This window comes from Vulpes lagopus, chromosome 1, assembly GCF_018345385.1.
Source record: "Vulpes lagopus strain Blue_001 chromosome 1, ASM1834538v1, whole genome shotgun sequence".
In the NCBI taxonomy this organism is placed as follows: Eukaryota; Metazoa; Chordata; class Mammalia; order Carnivora; family Canidae; genus Vulpes; species Vulpes lagopus.
Window position 1 is genome coordinate 159,332,412 of NC_054824.1, and position 20,429 is coordinate 159,352,840.

The following is a 20,429-nucleotide window of genomic DNA, read 5'->3' on the forward strand; positions in this document are numbered from 1 at the left end:
TTTATTTTACTACTGCCAGGGGGAGTGAAATCACTAAAATTTGGCATCTCATGGACCTGGACCTACTCTGACTTTATCTCACCTGCCTCCCCAACCTCAACTTCTTCATCCCTACCTCATATGTTCTGTACTTAGTGGCTCTTTCATATTTTATTCTTGTTTGTTCTTCTTCATACAGATAAACAAATAGGTAAAGTACTTCCTGGCCTGACCTAATTCTATTTCTCTTCTAGGCTATTCTGAGGACTCTTTCTCTTCAAAGAAAGCCTATGACAACTTCATAAATTATGTCATATGCCCCTTCTCTCACTTGACATACATTTCTTATTACATTATTGGACTGTAATTTTTTTGGACCAACATTCCCCACTAAGACATAGGCAGACATAGGCAGAGGGGGAAGCAGACTCCCCACGGAGAGCCCAATGCAGGACTCGATCCCCAGACCCCAGGATCATGACCTGAGCCGAAGACAAGCGCTCCACCGCTGAGCCACCCAGGCATCCCACGACATATGATAGTTCTTTAGAAATGTTCACTGAACTACATTCATGGCTCTCCTTCTTGAAACCAGCTTCTTCTACCAGTGAATGAAACAATGATTTGGTCATTGCACTTTATGGAGTATCTGGGAGACTTCCTTTGTCTCTAAAGGTGCATGATACAATAATAAGTATACTTTGATTTTAATACTGTGATTAGTATCCTATTTCTAAGAAGCTCATAGGGTCAATAACAATGTTAATTGTGAAATGAATTGCCCACTTGCTTCTTACTAAAAATTAGATGAGATTACTTGCTCTAGCATAGTGAAGTTTTGGTTGCATGTGTACATGCAATCACCATCAAACTTCAGTATGGATGATAATCACCTTGGACACATGTTTAAATATAGATATCTGGGTTTCATATATATGTATTCTGATTAATTTGAACTGATGATGGCTCAAGATCTGTATTTTTAGGAAGCATCACAATGATTATAATATAGATGATAGAAACCATACTTTGAGAAGTATTGTATCCTTTCTTAAGTAGAAGGTAAGAGGAAGAAGTAGTTTTGAACAGCTGAGAGAACTGCCTTAGGGACAGAGTGAGGTTCTCCATAGAGGTCTACAGAAGTTACAGAGCTATAATGGACACATGGGAAAAGTTGAAATGGAATCAAGGGTGGCTGTGAGGGTGTGGAGGGAATCATGAAGATCAATTTAAGAAAATTTTGGCTTATTTCACAATTTTCCCTAGGATTTATTTTTCTTCTTCAGCAAGAAAACTTACTATCAATATTTTTCCTAAAATCTTATTATTTGAGTATTTCATCTTCACTTAGGAACTGACACTTGTTAGTCGTTCAATAACTATTTTTTTGATATTTCAGGATCTCTAGGATATTGAACACTATAGGTATAGGATGATTTTTAATATTTAGAACAGTATCATATAGTTCTACTCAGTATTTCATTTTGGATTCTATGACAAAAAAAAATTATCTAGCATAGAGGAGATAGTCAACTACACCATGTGGAAAAATCTAACTTTGCAGCTATGAGGAAAAAAATAGACTTTCAGTTAAATGTCATTTGTAAATACTCAAAGCTGTAATCCAAGTTATTAATGTTTTAAAATTTAAGAGCAGTTTAAAGATTTTAATGAAGATGCTACATATTTTTTAGCATGACAAATAACCAGAAGTAGATGGATAAATCTAGGCCATTCAGAAGCTCCAAACTTTTATTTATTTTATTTATTTATTTTTATTTTTTAAAGATTTTATTTATTTATTCATGAGAGACACAGAGAGAGAGGCAGAGACACAGGCAGAGGGAGAAGCAGGCTCCATGCAGGGAACCTGATGTGGGACGCGATCCCGGAATTCCGGGATCACACCCTGAGCCAAAGGCAGAAGCTCAACCGCTGAGCCACCCAGGCATCCCATCCAAACTTTTAATTTTCACTTATTGTTTCAGCTTTCTCCCTCATCCAGTTTTATTCAGATCTGTGAGCTGTTAACAAGAAACTAATTGGTTGACTTGAGTTTCTTCTTTTCACCATTTGGTGGCCAGTCTCTGGTGGAAATCCTAATGAGATGCAAACCAGGCAAACAAATGGACTAGTGGACTGGAAGGAGGAGAAGAGGCAGTGGGCATGGAGAGTTTATTATTGTTCACCCAATCAACTAAATCTGTTTTAATTGTAGCAGCAATGCCATAAATAGTCTCAGCACAAGCCTATTAGTCTGCCTCATTTAATTCCTGTATGTTTCAGTTGCTTTGCTTCCACTATCCATAGAAGTCGTCAGCAATTTTAACTTTGTTCCTTTGCTGGGAGAGATTTCCCTCTGGTTATCTGTAGTTTGGGAAGATAAATTATCTTGAATAGCTTAATAGAGATTGGACTTTGGGGAAACTGTTTTTCTTATTGCAATCTATATCTTGTTTTTAACTTCACTTAGTACAAGACCTGTACTCTCTCTATTGGCTCATGTTAAACTAAACATCTCTGCCAATCTGTGCTGTCTTGTAGGTGATTCGCAAGGGGTGGCTAACCATCAGCAACATCGGCATCATGAAAGGAGGCTCTAAGGGGTACTGGTTCGTCCTTACTGCTGAAAGCTTGTCCTGGTACAAAGATGATGAGGTAAGCCACAGAGAATGACAGAGTTTTCTTTTTAAAGAGTTTCTAATTTCAAGTTAATTGATATTATGATATACAATTTCAAGACATGAGTGGTTCTCTTTCAGTAAGACTTAGCTTGGGGTGCTTGTTTGAAGAAGCATTGTTTTTTCCTCATAGATTTTTATTTTTATAATATTCACCTCAAATTTCTTTTATTTCTTTGGTATAGTTACATGTTTGTTAACCTGATGAAGTGGAGTTTGGGGTCACTAGTTGGAATTTTTCTTGTTTGTAGTAATAGTGAGATACTGATAAAGGGAAAACAATTTTCATTAAATGTGTTGAAAAGACCCAGGAATATAGAGCATCCTAAGAATGAAATTAATAGCACTGATGTAAAGTTAATAAAGAATTTTGAAATTGTTGCTGTTATATCTGTCTCAAATGGCAAGTTTTTGAAAATGTCCAAATCACTAGTCTTTAAGCGAGTCTCAGGTAGTTGTTTGTACGAATGTTGTACTTTGAAAATTTGATAGCTATGTAAAAGCATGAATTATAATAATTATGCTGTTCTGGTTCATGTTAGATGTTAATAGTTTTGGTCCTGTGATTTCAAAATCTTATAGCTATAAAAATGCAAAAAATCCTATCAGTCTTGTGGATCCATTAGGATGCTATAAAACAATACTGCCGAATTTGGAAGATCATGGATGAAATTAACTGTTTTGGAAATTTTAACAGCTCTGGTCTGACCTGAGCAGTTCTTGGTGCTTATAATGCAGTATGCAAACATTAGATAAGAATGCTTTGTGATCACAAAGCTATTTACAGGGGAGATTGTCTATACATGCTATAAAGGCCATGTATACCTGGTATAAAGGGCATGTATTTCAGAGTTAAAAGTCCTTCCAATCCTGGCTTGATATTTTTTGGAAAGCATGACAAGGTACCTTTGTTGGTGGTTGGAATTAAAGTTTCACATATTATACAGTTCTTTCTGTTCCCTAATGCTTTGTGTACAATAGTGTGTTAATCAGATTATCAGTTGATGACCACCAACTTTTCTTCAGTAAGGGAAATAAAATCTTCTAGAAATGTGCAAGGATGATTTCAATGCAAAAATCTTTTAAAATTTTTTTATGTTATATTTCACTGACTTCAGTCAAACGTGGAATTGGTTGTTATGTCTTTTAAAAAAATTTTATGTTATATTTCACTGACTTCAGTCAAATGTGGAATTGGTTGTTGTGAGAGTCTGAGGACTAACAATGGTTTCTTTCCTGTGTTGGCTGCTTAGAAATCCCAATCATTGTGTGGGAAACTCTAGTGTTTAAACATCACAGCTTCAAGGCTCTGAGATGCCTCGCTAGACAGAAAATCAGTAAAAGAGTACCTTCTTTTGCATTCCATTGCCTTAAGAGATCTTCTCTTAGATATATTCTGTTTCCAAGGATTGAGAAGATCATTTATGTACACTTAAACACATATTGGTTTGGGGGCTTTTATCAGTTATTTTAGGGAAAGCAAAAGATTTTGCTGAGGATTCATAATAAGAATAGCTAGTGTTTTATATAGACTAATTAACTCATTCAAGCCATATTAGAACCCTAAAGGTAGGTGCTATTATTTTTCAAAGAAGTAAACTAAACAAACAAAACCCCCAACTTTTAGAAAAGTCATTTCTCTAGGACTCAGTTTCCCTTATGGCTGACTACTGGGTGTTTATGAAGACAACTAACTCCCCAAGGTCACATAGCTAATTGGTGGCAAAACAGAAATTCACACTCAGGCTATCTGGCTCCAGAGCTTATGTCTTCAACCATAAATGTAGGCAAGAATCCCAGAGATGCTGGAGTTGTCCAAGTCAACCTCATCCCACAGAGGATTTATTAAGACAAGTTCCCGGTATCTTGGCATTGATCTTTTCCTGGATATTAGTATCAGGGGCTCTGAAGACAATAGGATTAGTGGCTGCTCTTGGAATATGGCTTTGGGGTTCTCTTGTCAGGCTGGGTGGAACTGAAAGAAGGCCACTGGAAAGCATATGATGCCCCCTGGGGCGAAGGGAGAAGCTTTGAGAGCTTGATAAGCTTATGATAACTGGTCATGCCTTCCTCTCCTCTATAAACTCAGGATAACTTTTTAAAAATTTCTGTTGCTGAAGTGCCCTCATGAGCACTTGTTTTCAACAAATGGAAAATACATGTGTACAGTTATAGTATTAACTGAGTTCTGGAGATTGTCTTATTAAAATTATATGTGTGGAGGGTGTTTGGGCATGGGACCAGTGGGAGAGATAGGAATGACCCTTGAAATACAATAGAGTGATTAGAAGTTTAGAAGAGGGTTGTTTTCTTAGTTTAGACCATTTCAAGAAAGAAAATGACAAAGTTGCTGTTCTGTGGAGCTAATAAAGAGACTAATAATATAATATCAGATATTAAGTGCTCTGAAGAAAATAAAATAGGGTAATGAGCTAGATTTTGTTGAAGAACATTTCAGCTCAAGGGAACCATATGTGTACCCCTCCTCCCCAGGTGGGAGCCCGCAGAGATCCTGTGGCTGAAATGTAAGAGCATGGGGGAGAGAGTTAGGAAATAAAATCAGAGGTACCTGTGGGTGGAGCCTTATCCAGCCAATAATTTGGATTTTATATCAAGGATAATTGAAAAACAATTGGCTTGTTCCAACAGGATGTGACATGATTGGATTTATGTTTTAGAAAGATCACTTTGGCTGCTGGGTTGGGCATGATTTGTGGAATGGAATAGGTTTGTGGGATGGAATAGGTGTGTGGGATGAAATAGGTGTGTAGAAGGAGGGGAGTGGCAAGAACAGAAGAAGGGAGACCAGCTAGGCGACTGTAGCAATAGTCTAGATAAGAGAAGATGGTGGCTTATTCTGGGTGGCTTGAGAGGAGCTCTTCAATTCAGGGTAGCAAATGGATGGGCCACATAGAGCCACGCTGTTGCCATTAGCTACTGTTACTTATTAGAAGTCTGCTCAAGAAACAAGATAGGAAGTGTTCAAAATATTAATAATGTCTGACTCACAAATGACCCTTCTGTTTAAATTGTGTCACTGGGGCAGAGCCCTTTTTCCACTGGAGCCATCCTCATTCATTCCTGCCTCATTATTCCTTGGCCATCTCCACTGGCATCCTCTACTCTGCTCTATTTCTCTTGCCAGAGTTTTCCACCACTGCAGAACACCTCTGAGGTTGCTGTCAAGGTGAAAGGGAGGGAGCACTATCATTCCTTGCTTTCTGCTAGTATTCAACAAATAGTTACTAGTGTCAACTGGGAGCAGAGGCCAGAAGGGAGGGTATGGGGAAAGCAGGTCAAGAAGAAATATCAGAGGGTAGGGCTTAGAAGTCGTGATGAGTCTCTGGCCTCCTGAATTTGTACCCTAAACTCCCATCTTTTAGCAGCAATGTCTTAAATGATACTTAGATTCCATAAAGGTTTTAGTTCATAGTTCAGGCCATAGTTCAACTACATGTGGCCTGAACGTGCTTCTGTGGGTAACCTCAAAACCCTCCAATTTAGAATATTCCTTTGTGAAAATAAGCCTGAATTCTAACTCAATGTTTGGAGTCCATCTGTTGTTAAATTAAGTGCTTGATCTTTGTTCCCATGGTATCTTTATCATATGTACTTTAGCATCTCTATACTTGGAAATCCTGTTATATGATAATTTCTTTTTAAAGATTTTATTTATTTATTCATGAGAGACACAGAGAGAGGCAGAGACATAGGCAGAGGGAGAAGCGGGCTCCCTGCGGGGAGCCTGATGTGGGCTGCCATCCCAGGACTCTGGGTCTGGACCTGAGCCAAAGGCAGATGCTCAACCACTGAGCCACCCAGATGCCCCGACGTGATAATTTATCTTTCTTAGTCAAACAGATGGGAGGCAGTAAATATTGTTAAGTTAGTTATATTTTCAGTCATTTAATCAATAACAAATGTGTATGTAAATTTTCCTGGGGGATTATCATATTTTTTTCTGTGTTCTGCCATCTTCCCACTTTCTTGTATAATTAGATTGGTGTGTTTTCATTATATCAAACTGACTGTTAAGTAAATAGCATATTATGCCATAAGAATAGATAGGATTTTATGTAATTTATGACAAGTCTGTAATAAATATAAATGACTTATGAAATATATTTGAGATTGAAGAACAATGGCTCAGACTTTTATAGGATTATATTCATTGAAGAAAAGACCCCATAGGCCATATGCTTGGTACAATGAAAACAGTGAGGTATGGAAGATGTGGATTTGCTAGGGCTAATGTCAGTGCTGGAACAAGTCCGTCTTCTCTGGGCCTCACTTCTTTTCTTTTCACTTACGGAATGGGGATCTTAGCTCACCAAGTCACCTCAAAGTCATTTTCTAGGACTCTAAGAAATTATATATAAATAAATACTTTTATAAACTTTTAGATGTCACACTTACATCTTCATGGTTGCCACTACAAGTAACAACTGTGCCCTCCCACTGTAAAGCCATTATTTGACTTACATGTGTTCTAATTTCCTTTTTTTTTTTTTGTCATTTCATATTGTGAGATAGGATGTATGGTATCTGAGCCTATTTTTTTTGTCGTTGTTATTTTGTTTTGTTTTGTTTTTAGCAGAGAATAGTAAGGTTCACACTCTACTGGAAACTCAGATCCCATTCCTTTAGTGAGACTTGCCAGGCTGCCTCCTCTGCAGCCTCTGGGTTCTCTTACACCTCAGCCAAGAATTGGAGGTGATAATACAAAAACATGTGATTTCCTGTCGAAGCTGGCAGAAGCAATAGCATGATAACACTGTGTAAGAATTTTAACCTAGAGTTGGCATGACTGTAATGATAAGTCCCCAGCATTTTTCCTGCTTTCTGTCTATCCTGAACAGATCTATCTAGCCTACCCTTGAATTTTAGATGGATTCATGAATACCCTCAAACATTGTGGACTGTACTTTTTGAACCATTACTCTAAATTTCAATAATGTTATTTGTAGTATTACTGATAGGTGAGCTTAATAGAGAGGTTTCTACCTGTGTCGCAGACACTGTTTTATTCCATATGTTATCTTTAAAGAGTCTTTATAATACAGTGTGGTATACAGACATAATTTATCTACCTGACTAAAAGAAATTGTCTTCTTACAATGTTAGACAGTTTATATCTAACCACCCAGGGGATTTTCCCAAATGTGGCTGTCCTTCTAGATCATGTTTTAGTACCCCAGATGCAGAAATTTCTTTTACAATTGACCGTGAGCTCTTTTCTAGGGGTTTGATAGGCCTTTTCCTGGCTTCATCCTCTCCAGAGCATTCTCCCAGTGTGTATACCCCCAAGTCAAGGAAGATATGTTTAGGGGTAAGGACAGAGTTTGGACATGCAGGCTTGTGTGTCCACAGACATTCCCTTGTATTTGGGATGGATGATCTTAGATCCTTTGATTTCTATCAAAATAATGACCTAAGGATATTTTTAGTACTTTACCAAGGATTTGGAGAAGCAATACAGCAATTCAGACAACAGAATAGTAGATATCCTCTGCACAGTTGTTTTTAACCAGTAGACACCCCACTTGGTGATGTCACTGGCTGCTCTAGCTTTGTGCTGGCCCAGCTTATGGGCAGTACATTGGCTTCTCTCTTTCTTTTTCCTCCTATTTCTTTCCTCAATGCTGTTCATCTGGATTGCCCCAAACTCAAGGTGTTTCTCATTCAGGGCTTCTCAGCATCTAGTCCAGCCTTTGATCCAGCCTCAATTTTGCATAATCAGACTAGTCAAAATGCTAAACCAAGCCAAATGGACTCCCGATTAGCAAGATGCTCCCTAGTTTGACAGTAATTATGGTTGTAAATAGTATCCTATTAGTCATTCTACCTGCTTAAAGTCATTCAGGTCAGCTTTCTATCTGAATGATAATCTTGATGATGATCATTATCATCATAAAGGTTAACATTTTTTGAGTATTTATAGCTTTCCAGGCACTGAGGTGAGTATTTTATTTACATTCCCCATTTTAGAAATGAAAACTGAGACTCAAAGAGAATAATTTAGCCAGCTGCTCAGTGTTGATGCTGTGCTCTTAATTGGCTGAACATTTCCCAACAAATACTTTCTGAACACCTGTTATGTAGTAAACCCTATCCTACTCATTAAGGATAAAATGGTTAGCAAGGAATTCATGGTACCTGCCCTCATGAAGGATAGTTACTAATAAAGAAAACATACAAACAAGCAGGAAAACCTGTCAGATGTGCATTACAAGCTATGAAGAAAATAAATCCAGTGATGTGTTTGACTTAAGGAGTGTCTGAGATAGGATCCCAGCCTGAGAGGGATGTTGAGTTGGGTGGTCAGAGGTTTATGTTAATGTCTTAAGGCAAAATTGAGCCTGATGAATTAAAGAAACTGTATTAAGGCCAAAGAGAACAAAGAGAAAATAACTCAATAAAGATTAAGGATTTTGATCTTAAGAATTATGAGAAGCCTTGGAAGTTTTTAAGCTGGAAAGCCACATAATAAGATCTGAATTTTGCCTTGTAAAAAATGGACTGGAGGAACACAGAACTGGGTTGGGGAGTTGTTAGGAAGGTATGGTTGTGGACTATGTAAGAGAAAATAGTTTGGGCTGGGTGGATTGATGGAAACTGATAGAAGTGAATGGACTTAAAAGATTATTTCAGATGGTGAAAATTGACAACTCATCACATATGATACATATTGGTTGAGTGTTTCTGCTAATTTGTACGCCTCTTGAGACCAGAAGCCATTTTCTTGTTCACTGTTCTACCAGTGAACATAGCACTGGCAGGTGACAGTAAATATTGGTTGAGTGAAGATGTGATTGAGCAAGTAAATAAATAAATGCAACCTAATAATTCATCATGTCCTATTACCTAAGACACCTAAACTAAATTATTTAATTACAGAGTAAACTTAAAATTTGAGGTAGATTGTCTTAAAGCTTTCTTAATTTTCATCATTGAAGGTTAATGGTTCTTTATTTCCTCTCCTGACTCTGTAGCTTCCTGAACTGAATACGTTTAAGCAGAAAATAAATTTCCCAATCTTATTTTAACACATAGTAAATATATTTTGTACAAATCAGAGAGGATTTAGAAAAGGGCCAAGTGTAGCTTTAAAATAGAAATTATCATTTCAAAAAAGATTTTGGGTTTGGATAGTTTTATATTAATACTTTACATCAGATCTGGAAAAAAGGATGGATTTTATTTAAAATATGTATAAAATATGAATTTTAGAAGAATAGAATATTCTGTTAAAGGGAGAAAAGAAGCCTCATTTTTCTTAATATTGGTGAGAATGTGTGAATGATAGTTAAAATCTCTGAAGGGGTTTGCTAGTTTATGTATTAATGGTAGCTTACAGCCAACATTTATTCTACTTCTATCATACAACATGAAGATCAAAATCATTATTGAATACTTGTAGGAAAGTAGTGTAATTCAACAGAAGTGCCCCCAATGAAAATGTACTAACCTTGTACTGTTGAAGAAAATCCAAAGTCTGCATTGAAAGAAGGACATTCTTTGGACTCAAAAAATTGCAGGCCTCATTTTTGTGGGTTGAAGTATTTGGATGGCTTGATAAGGAGATTATATAATTCCTTTATAGGGATATTTACTTAGTATTGTTCTTATTATGTAGCTGTAACAGATAACAAATGTGATTCAGGTAATCAAAAACAAAATGGCGGCAATCTCCCTGAAGAGCCAAAGCCGTGAGACCAAGAGGTCCCAGAGATCTTCAGTTCTTTCCAGTTTCAGTACTTTTAAACGTCTGCCTGTTTCCTGCTAGGTCCCCATGCTCCCTATGATGAGGAGGTTAGGATTGACCCTGTGAACACTATTCACACTCCTTGCTGAATTGTTTTAGTTAGCCAAAACTTACATATTTTTTGCCAAAGAAGTCCCCCAAAATACTGAACTTTAAAACATTTATGTTACTTAAAATTTTTCATGATCATAGTTGTGTTTTTTCACATATATAAGATATCTTACGTTATGCTTTTTAATGTAGGATTATTTCATACAAACATTTCCACATTCTGGTGTTATCCAAAGATTTATAACTTTGACAAATATATACAACAACCGATAATGGCAAACACTTTCAAATTTATTAAAAATACTTGAGACCCAAACCCACTCCCCTAAATGTATTTTTTGTTTCACTCAAAAGATTATTCTGGAAGAGCAATATTACTCTTTACCAGAAGAGTAAAAATTTAAAATGTGCTTCATTTAATGAATTTAAATATACGTAATATTCTTTCAGGCATTTATTGAGAGCTAAGGGAAAAAATGTAAAACCAAAATGTCAACGTCAAATTTTATGGGAATATTATTGGCAATGTTGTCCTGAGCAGCTCACTTAAGGATGACTCTGCTGGCCTCCTAGCTTTCCCTTTGGAGTTTGCTGGAATGGAACAGTCCTCTTTATGTTCTGACCTGCTATTGTGTCATCCGGAGTGGTCTCAAACACTGTCTTGGGACTGCCCTGCAGGGTTCAGTAGAGTGATGCAAATGTGGACTCCTGTTGGCATCTGCTGTGGGTTATACAAAACATTTAAAATTGGGTGGTAATATGTAAATATTTTGTGGGACATTTTTATATTGTCTTCCTGTTTATATTTTATGTTTTGTGAACTATTGTTTAGTACTTTATTGCTAGTCATAGACTTTCATTTAAGGTAAAAACCTTCATTGCTCAATGTGTTTTGCAGAAGTATATTTTTGCAGAAGATATATATCCTAAGGCCAAATTGTTAAATGCAAGAATGTAGCTTTAATTGTATTTTTACTTCGTTTCTTTGCAGAATCATTTTTCTCTTTTTTTAAAGAAACTAGTGTCAGGCCCAGTAAAATATCAAATAGCACAAAATCCTTGAAATTTTTAACCTCATAGGGCTTTTAGCCCTAAGACTAAATCTTTCATTTTAAAACTGAAAAATCTGCAGAAAACTAGTTTTTTTTAGTCCAAACTATATATTTGAAATATTTAATTAAGTTAAAAAAATGGAAAATTTTGTTTATTCTTGTGCAACATTTTCAAAAGTTTGCCAAGAATCTAAGGAAAATGAAATTAATTTTAAATACTGAAATTAAAACATTTTAGTGAATCAAATCAGAGTTGACAATTTTCTAATTTTATCTGTCTCCACACTTTTTTTTACCCATCAGTGTTTGAAACATTCATATACGCAAGCCAGCCCTGATCATTTCATTCCAGTTCACTATACTGAAGTTTTGATATTTCCTCAAGAGATATGGCAAAATTTACATTGTTTTACCATTGATCCTTTTCCTTGCTCTTTTTGAAAAATAACTGAATTGCCTGAACATCTCAAGAGTTTCAAAGTTTACAGTGAATGGGAACATGTATTTCAAGTGAATGCATTGGCCTTGGTAACTCCACCTTTAGAACTATAGTGTAATCTTCTTAATTAAACAATGACAAAATAATAAATCTTTGTATATCATGACAGTTGGGAATATAGAAGCTTCAATTACAATTTTCTATATATCAGCAGAAGAGAAGCAACTATTTTAATACCTATGAACAGTATGTTTGAAATACTCTTTTTGCTATGTTTTACCCAGACCCAAACTGGTAGTATTAACTCAAAATACATGATCCCCTGAAACATTATCTCTTCCCTCTTTTTCTTTTCTCCTTCTCTCTCTTAAAAAATCATGATACAGAAAATTAAACTTAGTTTTTGTAGTAGAATTATTGGAATCATTTCTTCTCTGTCAAGCATTAGACTGAAGTTATATTGTTTTGTCATATTGATTATGGGGTTCTGCAAAGCTGTGTACAATTAATGTCAAGGGTAGTAATTTACTGACAACAATTAGGAAAAGAGAACTATAGAAAGCACAGGAACATTTTCAGAAATGGGTTTTATTATATTTCATAAGCACCACTCACTTTACTTTTGGTGGGTTTCAATATTTGAATCAAAATATAATAATAAAATAATACATACGAATTAAGTATTAAACCAACAGATTAAAAACCCAGGCCCCCGCGCCCCTCATTTTGGTTGTAGCTCTTGGTGTAGATGCTATGGTGTGAGGGCTGCTTTCTTTCAATGGCTGGTTGTCATTCAGGCTGGGTTGTCATGTGACTGCCTGTCTGTGCCTGCTGTACAGGTGAGCGGATGTTCTGCACAGCAAGTGTAGACAGGCAGACACATGACAACTCCGTCCAGCCAGGCCCTTGGTTCCTTCGGGTTTCCTTTGCTCATGGGCAGATACAATCAGTCTGTTTTCCAGATTTGGTGATTTTGGAGGGTGAGGGGAAAGGGAGAAAAACACACAATAGAATTAAACATTAAAACATTAGGGAACTAAAACAAGTTAGACTTTTGACTTTATTCAGAAAGTACACTTTTACATTTGTTCCAAATGTGCTAACATGGATAATGGACTTAACAGAAAACTCACATTGAAATTTTAAGGAAAAAAACAAAACAAAAAAAAAAAAGATTAAGCACAAGGTTTATTCTTAAATCCAATTCATATTATTATTACTGGCCCACATGCAGTCAGAGTTCAGAGTAATTGAACCAGATGTTTTTCCTCTTCACAAAAACTCTGCATATTTTAAAACTGAAGTTAAAGATAAAGACTATGTTTATACATGTTTCTTGTAGTAGATAAGTACCATAGCCCAGCCCATGAAAAAGAAACTTGTCGTTTACATGGAAACAGCAGCCATTTTCAAAATAATTAATGAGCCTAATGTATTTGGCAATTCAACCAGCCAACTTTGGTATCCGATGCTTTGATAGTGGGATTTTATAAGGGGATGTATTTTTGCCAATACTTCGTAAAGCAGTGAGAACTTAGTTAAATTTCTCATATTCTTTTTAACGCGAAGTATTTACATATGGATGTGAAGACCAAATAAAAAGCTGTGTGAGCTTACATGCTCCACCTTAGCTACAGCACCGTGCCATTTATCAAAAGGGTATAAAGTAAGAAGTTGTTACCCATGGTGATGCTCAGAATGTGTTTTGGACATTGGTAGTGCAGTACAGTTACAGAAAATTTCCTTAAACACAGAAAAGGAAACTTTATTTCATATCCAAAAAGTAAAACCATACCCTTTGAAAAGTTTTCTTATAATTTGTATAAGAAAGAGTTAATGGTGTTAAATACAGTTAGAAAATGTAATTCTGGTGACTCAAGGATAACTCTACTGGCTTTTTATTATAAACGATCAATTCACATCCATAGAGGTATTTAATAAGTTCCCCTGCCCTTTAAAACACAAAATATTTAGATAGTCAAAATTCCAATAAGTGGGATTTCTTCAAAAACAAAACAAAATCTTATGGTCCAAGGAGTGTATAGTTTGGGATATTTTTCCAAAGAATTTTAAAGCAAATTCGTAGTTTGTTATTTCCCTTTAATTATAAAATTCTGAGAAAATAGCAAATAGAAACTTTTTGGAGAGGAAAATGTTCTTAGAGACTGAAAAAATTACAGTTTTCTACACATCTGAACTTTTATGCATTGATTAGATATGGTACAGTTTTAACAAAGAGTTGATAGGTGCAATTTTCCATTTATTTATTTGATTTCAAGAAAATAAATATCTGATTCTGTTTCTGGTCATCATTCTGAGTAGAGAACTTTTTTTTTCTGACAGAATCAAAAATGTCAGTAAACTTGGCTGCTATTTAGATAATTACAAGGTCAGAGTATGTAGAAACAAATACCTTATGAAACTACTTTGTTATTGTTGCTGCATTCAGTGTAACAGAAAATATTTAGAGTGATTCACTTACAAAGAGTATATTGGTGGAAATTAAAAATTACTGTAATTCTGTATAGCTTTCCCTCTCTCCCATAAATAATTTGATCCAGTTAACTCTGCTCAATTAAAGGAATGATGCATGCAACCTGAAAAAATAGAAAGAAATATTTGTGAGTTTATATGTTATATCTTAATATGAAACAGTTCTAATAAAACAAGATATCCAAAAATATTTGAGCCTGAAAAACCGTAACTTTTTTTCAGGGGGAGAAATCTTGCTAAAAAATGACTATTTATAAGACTTGTGGACAATTAATGTTTCTAATAGTTTTTTAAACTACAATTACAGTAACTATGTGGCATATGCATACTTCATTGTTATGTTGAATCTGCCCTTAATCTTGTTAAAAAGACCAAAGGCTGAAAAAAAATTTAAGAGTTTTTTTCCATCTCTCAGCTAGAGTGACTATCAATTCATTAACACTTAAAATGCTAACGAAAATATAAAAGAGCTATTTACATTATTATCGTACCATGTAATTTTAATACGATTATTACACTTTGTTTTCTTTTGTCTTTTATTTATTATCTTAAGGAAAAAATACAATGGAAGAATTATCTTCTAAGTACTTCACAGCAAAATTAGACCAGAGCAACTTCAGGAAACTGGCTGTCACGATAGGTCAGGAAGTCCAATATGAAGATTTAATGATTTTCCTTAATTTACTTCATTATCTCTATTTATTAAAACTGATAAAACTTTTTAATAAGAGACCTTCAAAACTTGGGTAAATATTTCTCTTGACCTAATTTACAGCACAAAAAAGTAAAAAGAAGAAACCAAGTAGGAAAATTTCTGTCTTCATTGAAGACAATTTCTTGTCTCCCTTCAGGTTAAAGCCCTGACCTCCTAGTTATTTTAAGTTGGGATTTCTGAGTAATGGTCACTTAGTTATTATTTGGACACTATTGTGAGGGGTGGGATATTCTCCTTAGAAAAGAGGAAAATAGGTTGTTTTTAAAGAACAGAGCTGTTGTAGGGTAATTGCAAGCTTTGACTTCTCTTAAGGATGGACGCTGGTGGTTGAGTGAACTTTTTCACATTATCAAGTTGTATTTTCCTTTTATTTCCTTTAAAAAAAAAAGGAAAAATTCTTTCATTAGACATTTTATGCCTAAGCTTTTTCCCACGGCGTGAAAAACTTGGGTGGTCTGTAAGGCGAGAGGTGGGGGTAGACAGTATATTTTGGTCTTTAAAAAACATAAACACTATTATCTGGGCCGAAAGACAGACATGCCAAGCAGGGAGAGCGTTAAACATATTGACTAATTGCAAGAAAGTGATCAGTAAGAAATTTTGTCCCACTATAAACAAACTTTCTTTGATTGTGAGATCTGGGGCTTAAAAAATAGGGAATGAGGTTGGAAAATATAAACTGTTTTATATTGATCCTCTTCCACTTACAGATTGATGGTGTTGAAGGTAAGGCCCTACGTTTCATTTCTGTTAGATGGCAGAAAAAGTTTTCCTTTTAACCCAGCACCTAGCCTAACTTACCAGGCATCCATGCATTGAAACAAAAAATAACTACTAAGCTTTCCTGAAATGCAGTTTGGACAGACCCTGCAGACATATTTCTCTTTCTGACAATGTACAAAGTTTAATTTTAGTACTTACCATCATATCCAGGGGTAGTTTTAGTTGAAGATGTCACTGTTGGTTACTTTCCTCTGGAATAGATCCCATGACCTCTAAAATATTTGTATATCGCCTTATAAAGTAATATCAAAATAAAGTTAAACATTGCTCTAATTACCCTGAAAATAGATAAGGTGTTATTTTATGATATGTGTGTATACATGCTGGTATATATACCAGCGCATTAAGGACCATCCTGTCCTGCCTTCAGTGAGCAGGAGTTTATAAAATGAGCTTTTACATTTGATTCTTGATTTAGCTCATGCAATTTAAAAATAAGTGTGATTCCTTTTCATTTGTTAAAAGTTTGCATCAAAAATGGGTTGTCAGGACTCCACCGAGCACTTGCAGGCACTCCTCGGCTACCCCTCTACAAATTATTTCTTATGTTCCTATTCCTGTACTTCTGCCAAGGACACCATCGGGTCCCCTCTATCTCTAGACTAAAAGTCATCCTGAGGGAGAAAATTGGTGGGCAACCAGCGATGGTTAATTTCGTAGAAACAAAAAGACCAGTTAACATGAAGAAAGACATTTGAATTCAATATACATGAAATGAAAGCAAGTTATGAAATTTTGTCATTTCTACAGAGTTAAAAAAAATTCAGAAAAATTTAAACATTGCCAAAGTCCCTTATAGCTATTTTTCTTCCTCAGTAAGTCCATCAATTAGTAAAAATATAATTTTTTGAGAAAATAAGCTTCCGTAATTACCTAGTAAAGTTTTTTTTCCAGTTTCATTGTGAAAAAGAAATTATATAGGTTTTAAACATCTCTTGTTCTATTAAAAATAGTTAATATGGAAGCCTCCAAGTCACAATAGAAAAAACAAAGGGTGACTTTATTATATCATCTAAATGGAGAAGATAAGTAAATTTATCCTTGCTTTTTATGTTTTAACTAAAAACTATGAATAGGAAGCTTATATGTTCTTTATGCCAGTTGGGGGATGATCAAAAGGGTAATTTTAAAAGTAAATTGTTTTCACAAAAGATAACTTGGGGAACCTTTTGTAATAAAATGTTTCGCAAAAGAGAACTTGTGACAATTTTTGAATTATTGCAAAATGTACAATTTAGAAAAGGATTTGTTCAGGAACCACTAAAATTTTAAAGAATTAAAGGAGGACAAAAGAGAGCACATTGGTTTTTTTTCATAAAAGCCTATAGAACAGATGTTTTCATTATATAGAATTGTTTGGGAGTTGATATAATTGGGGGCTGGAGGAATTAGGGGTGAGGCAGTAACGTTTCTCCAGAACTTTCTTTAAGAGGCCCACCTTTAAAGTTTAGCATGGATCATATTGCAACCCAGACTTTCTCTATTATTCTCTCTATTGGGATTTCATTCAGCTTGAGGGTTTTCCTCCCTCCCACCTTCCTCCCCACCCCCCTTCACCTCCAGGACAGCTGGAAACTGACCAAAGAAAACTTTGCCTTCGTTTACAAATTCCTTTTTTATCAGTGGGTTTCTAGACAAAGTACCTTATCATTTTAAATGCTCCGAGAAATAGAAGCATTGTAAAATATAGGCATGAGGTCTCAGCTGACCAACAATTATCAACCATTTTAGGATTGGAAAAAAAAAACTAAAAAACAAAACTGTAACACAGATATGTATGTATATATATATATATATATATATATATATATACTGGGATATCTGAAGACAGAGGTTTGGTTTCTTCTATTCTCCGACTTCATCAGTTGCTGACTAAGTTCTGGGTTGGCGCGCTTTCCTGGGTCAGTCCCATCTGCATTGTCTGGTGGGCAAAAGCTTGGCAGCCTCTTCTTTTATTGTTAGATACTACTATTCCTGGGATTTATATTATGTAAGTAAATTTTGAAAAAAAAAAAAAAAGCACTATTCAGATAGCATTTTAAAAATAGCTAATATTCTTTCCTTTGAAGCAAAATGGATCCAACCCGGGAATGTTACAAGTTCTCCGACAGCCCTTACTCAAATAAGCTTTCAGGTCTTTGGATTATCCATTTCAACAGTTAAAAACTAGCCTCATTAAATTATTCTTAAGTGTTTGGAGTGTTTCCATATTTCATTTGGAAGTGGGAAAAACTTTAAACTTAAGGAAATCCCTGACTTCTAAATCTTCAGAAATCCAGTATCAATACAGTAAATCGCTCTATACCACATACTGTTCCTCTTTCAAAGCTAAAGGCATAGCTCTCCATCATACATGTACGTCTGTCTGTCTCGCACGTGAACGCAAATCATTGGCTCCCCACCTCGGCTCTCCTGGGCACAGACCAGGTGAGCAGTCAGGAAGGCCTTACCCACAGGTCTTCTTCCGAGCAGTCCTTTCTCAGCAGTGTCCCCGAGGGCTTCTGGGTCCCTAGTGTGCAAAACCTGTGAAGAAAAACATGGGGTATGAGATTGGAAAAAGCAAACAAAAGTCTTCTCCTTGGAAACAGCCACTCTCGTCCCCATCCGTCCATGGCGATGCTGTCCCTTGCCCAGTCTAACCAATGTGCAGACTACTGTACAACGGCATTGTCCTGAACAGGTAGTCTGAACACTGGGGCGACGGAGCAGGATCTCCAGAAGCTTCCATCTATGTACTTAAAATCCTCTCCCGGTCTTTGGGAAAAGCCTCCCTTCCTGCACCGGGGGTTGCATTCGGCTTTCCCCCCTGAATTCTGTTGCACTGACTGAGACACACTCAAGGGCTGTGATTTCCAGTCTTGACGTGGCACATTTGCTGCAGACTGGGGAACTGGCAATGAATTTAGGACCAGGAAAAGGGGGAGGGCTGGGCTGGAGAGTCCATATATGGGATGATGTCACCCTGGGGAGGTTTGGGTATGCGCTGTGCCGCTGGAGAGACCGCTAGAATCGCCTGCTCTCAGACATGGGTCTGTGCATAAAATGGTACCAGATGTTTTAGTGTAATGTTAAGCAGTCATTTCATCTTCAGGCCAGATTTTTTTCCTCAACTGGGCAGGAAGTGGGCCTCAGTATGGAAAAGCTGTAAAAAAAAGAGTCGAGATGTACAGTTCTGCTGTGGCCAACTGAAAGTGAGTTAGTGTCGAAGTACAAATTTGCTGTCCGATCCAGGCTAGGAAAGTCATTTGAAGATAGAGGATAGATAAAAAAAAAAAAAAAAAAAAAAAAAAAAAGTAAACACAGAGTTGAACGCTGGAAGTCAGGGCTCATTTGTGAACTTTTTTGAGCTTTCCTGTGGTACTTTATTTTCTGGTATTTCACTCGTCAAAAGGGCAGATAAGTTCATTTTTTTTCTCTCTCTCTCTCTCTCTCCCTTTCCCTCCTCCTCCTCGTCTGTTGGATCTGTCAGCGGCTTGCAGGCTGCTCTAGACTTGAACAGTAATTATAGCAACTTCCTGAAAGTGAAGCCCCCATGAAAAGTCTGGAGAAATGTTCTTTGTCATGGCCTCTACATGAGTAATTAGTTCCACATGTGGCCTTCCTCGTTTCCCTCAGCGATTTTGGCTGGCTCTCTGAATGCTGTGCTATAGCTTGACCTAAAGAAACTTTAAAGTTTTGATTTCAAACCTCCACTATGAAATAACGACTTCAGTCTTCGAACAAATTGCCTCTGGTAGATGCATGCTCTTAAGTACAGCATTCTTTTTCACTGCTAATTCTTGATTTTGTGTGAATCCTTTTTTTTTTTTTTAATTTTAATGGTATTCCACTGTTTATAGTTTTTATCTCTGGTTAACTAAAACTGTTGAAATTTGCCAAGTACTGGTAGAGCAAAGGTTATAACATATCAACCCACTGGCATCTATGTTTCTTTTCCTGTTGTTGCTTGTTTTCAATTATATATTCTCTTGAATATTCGGAGTATACAGCCCTGTGACTGTCATCCCTGCCCCGTAGGATTCTGATTAAAGTTCGAGTTATCCAAAACAAGAGCTTGATTAATTACCCTTCCAGAGATCAAAATGTGAGAGAATTCCTAGGTAGCTTCCAAATATAATTTGAGTAGCCAAACTATGAAATTTAGTAATCTTTAAAGAATTACAACTAGAGCAATTCATTTCTACTGGCCTCATGCAATACTTTTTAGAAGCAGAAAAAAATCTACTCTTTTAAATATATTGGGTTAAATGTTTCAAAAAGCTTCAAGTGAGAGCTTCCTTAAAGCTTTCACTTATCATGAAACATCCTCTTGAATTAACATATACCATTAATGGAATCTAAAGTTTGGCAAGCCCTGGTCACCTTGGGAGGAAGATTAAATAAGATAAAAATGAATTATCCAGTAATTTTGGGTGGAACAAAGAGATTTTAGCATTGGGTATATCATTCATAGAGGGATTTAAACTCTCAG

At 36.0% G+C, this 20,429-nt stretch overlaps 1 protein-coding gene and 1 long non-coding RNA gene across 9 annotated transcripts in view; one reads left to right on the forward strand and one right to left on the reverse strand.

Annotated features, from left to right (window-relative positions):
* Nucleotides 1-20,429, forward strand: part of DNM3 (dynamin 3) — a 545,518-nt gene that overhangs the window by 281,173 nt on the left and 243,916 nt on the right. For all 8 annotated transcript variants that reach the window (XM_041753175.1, XM_041753153.1, XM_041753160.1 and 5 more), the window contains one exon: nucleotides 2,524-2,637. In XM_041753175.1, coding sequence (XP_041609109.1) covers nucleotides 2,524-2,637 — 114 coding nt within the window. The remainder of the gene's footprint in view (nucleotides 1-2,523; nucleotides 2,638-20,429) is intronic.
* LOC121489839 lies at nucleotides 13,010-18,853 on the reverse strand. Its single transcript, XR_005987434.1, has 2 exons — nucleotides 16,097-18,853; nucleotides 13,010-14,564 (listed from the first exon to the last, which is right to left on the reverse strand). It is a non-coding gene; the product is annotated as an uncharacterized LOC121489839 (long non-coding RNA).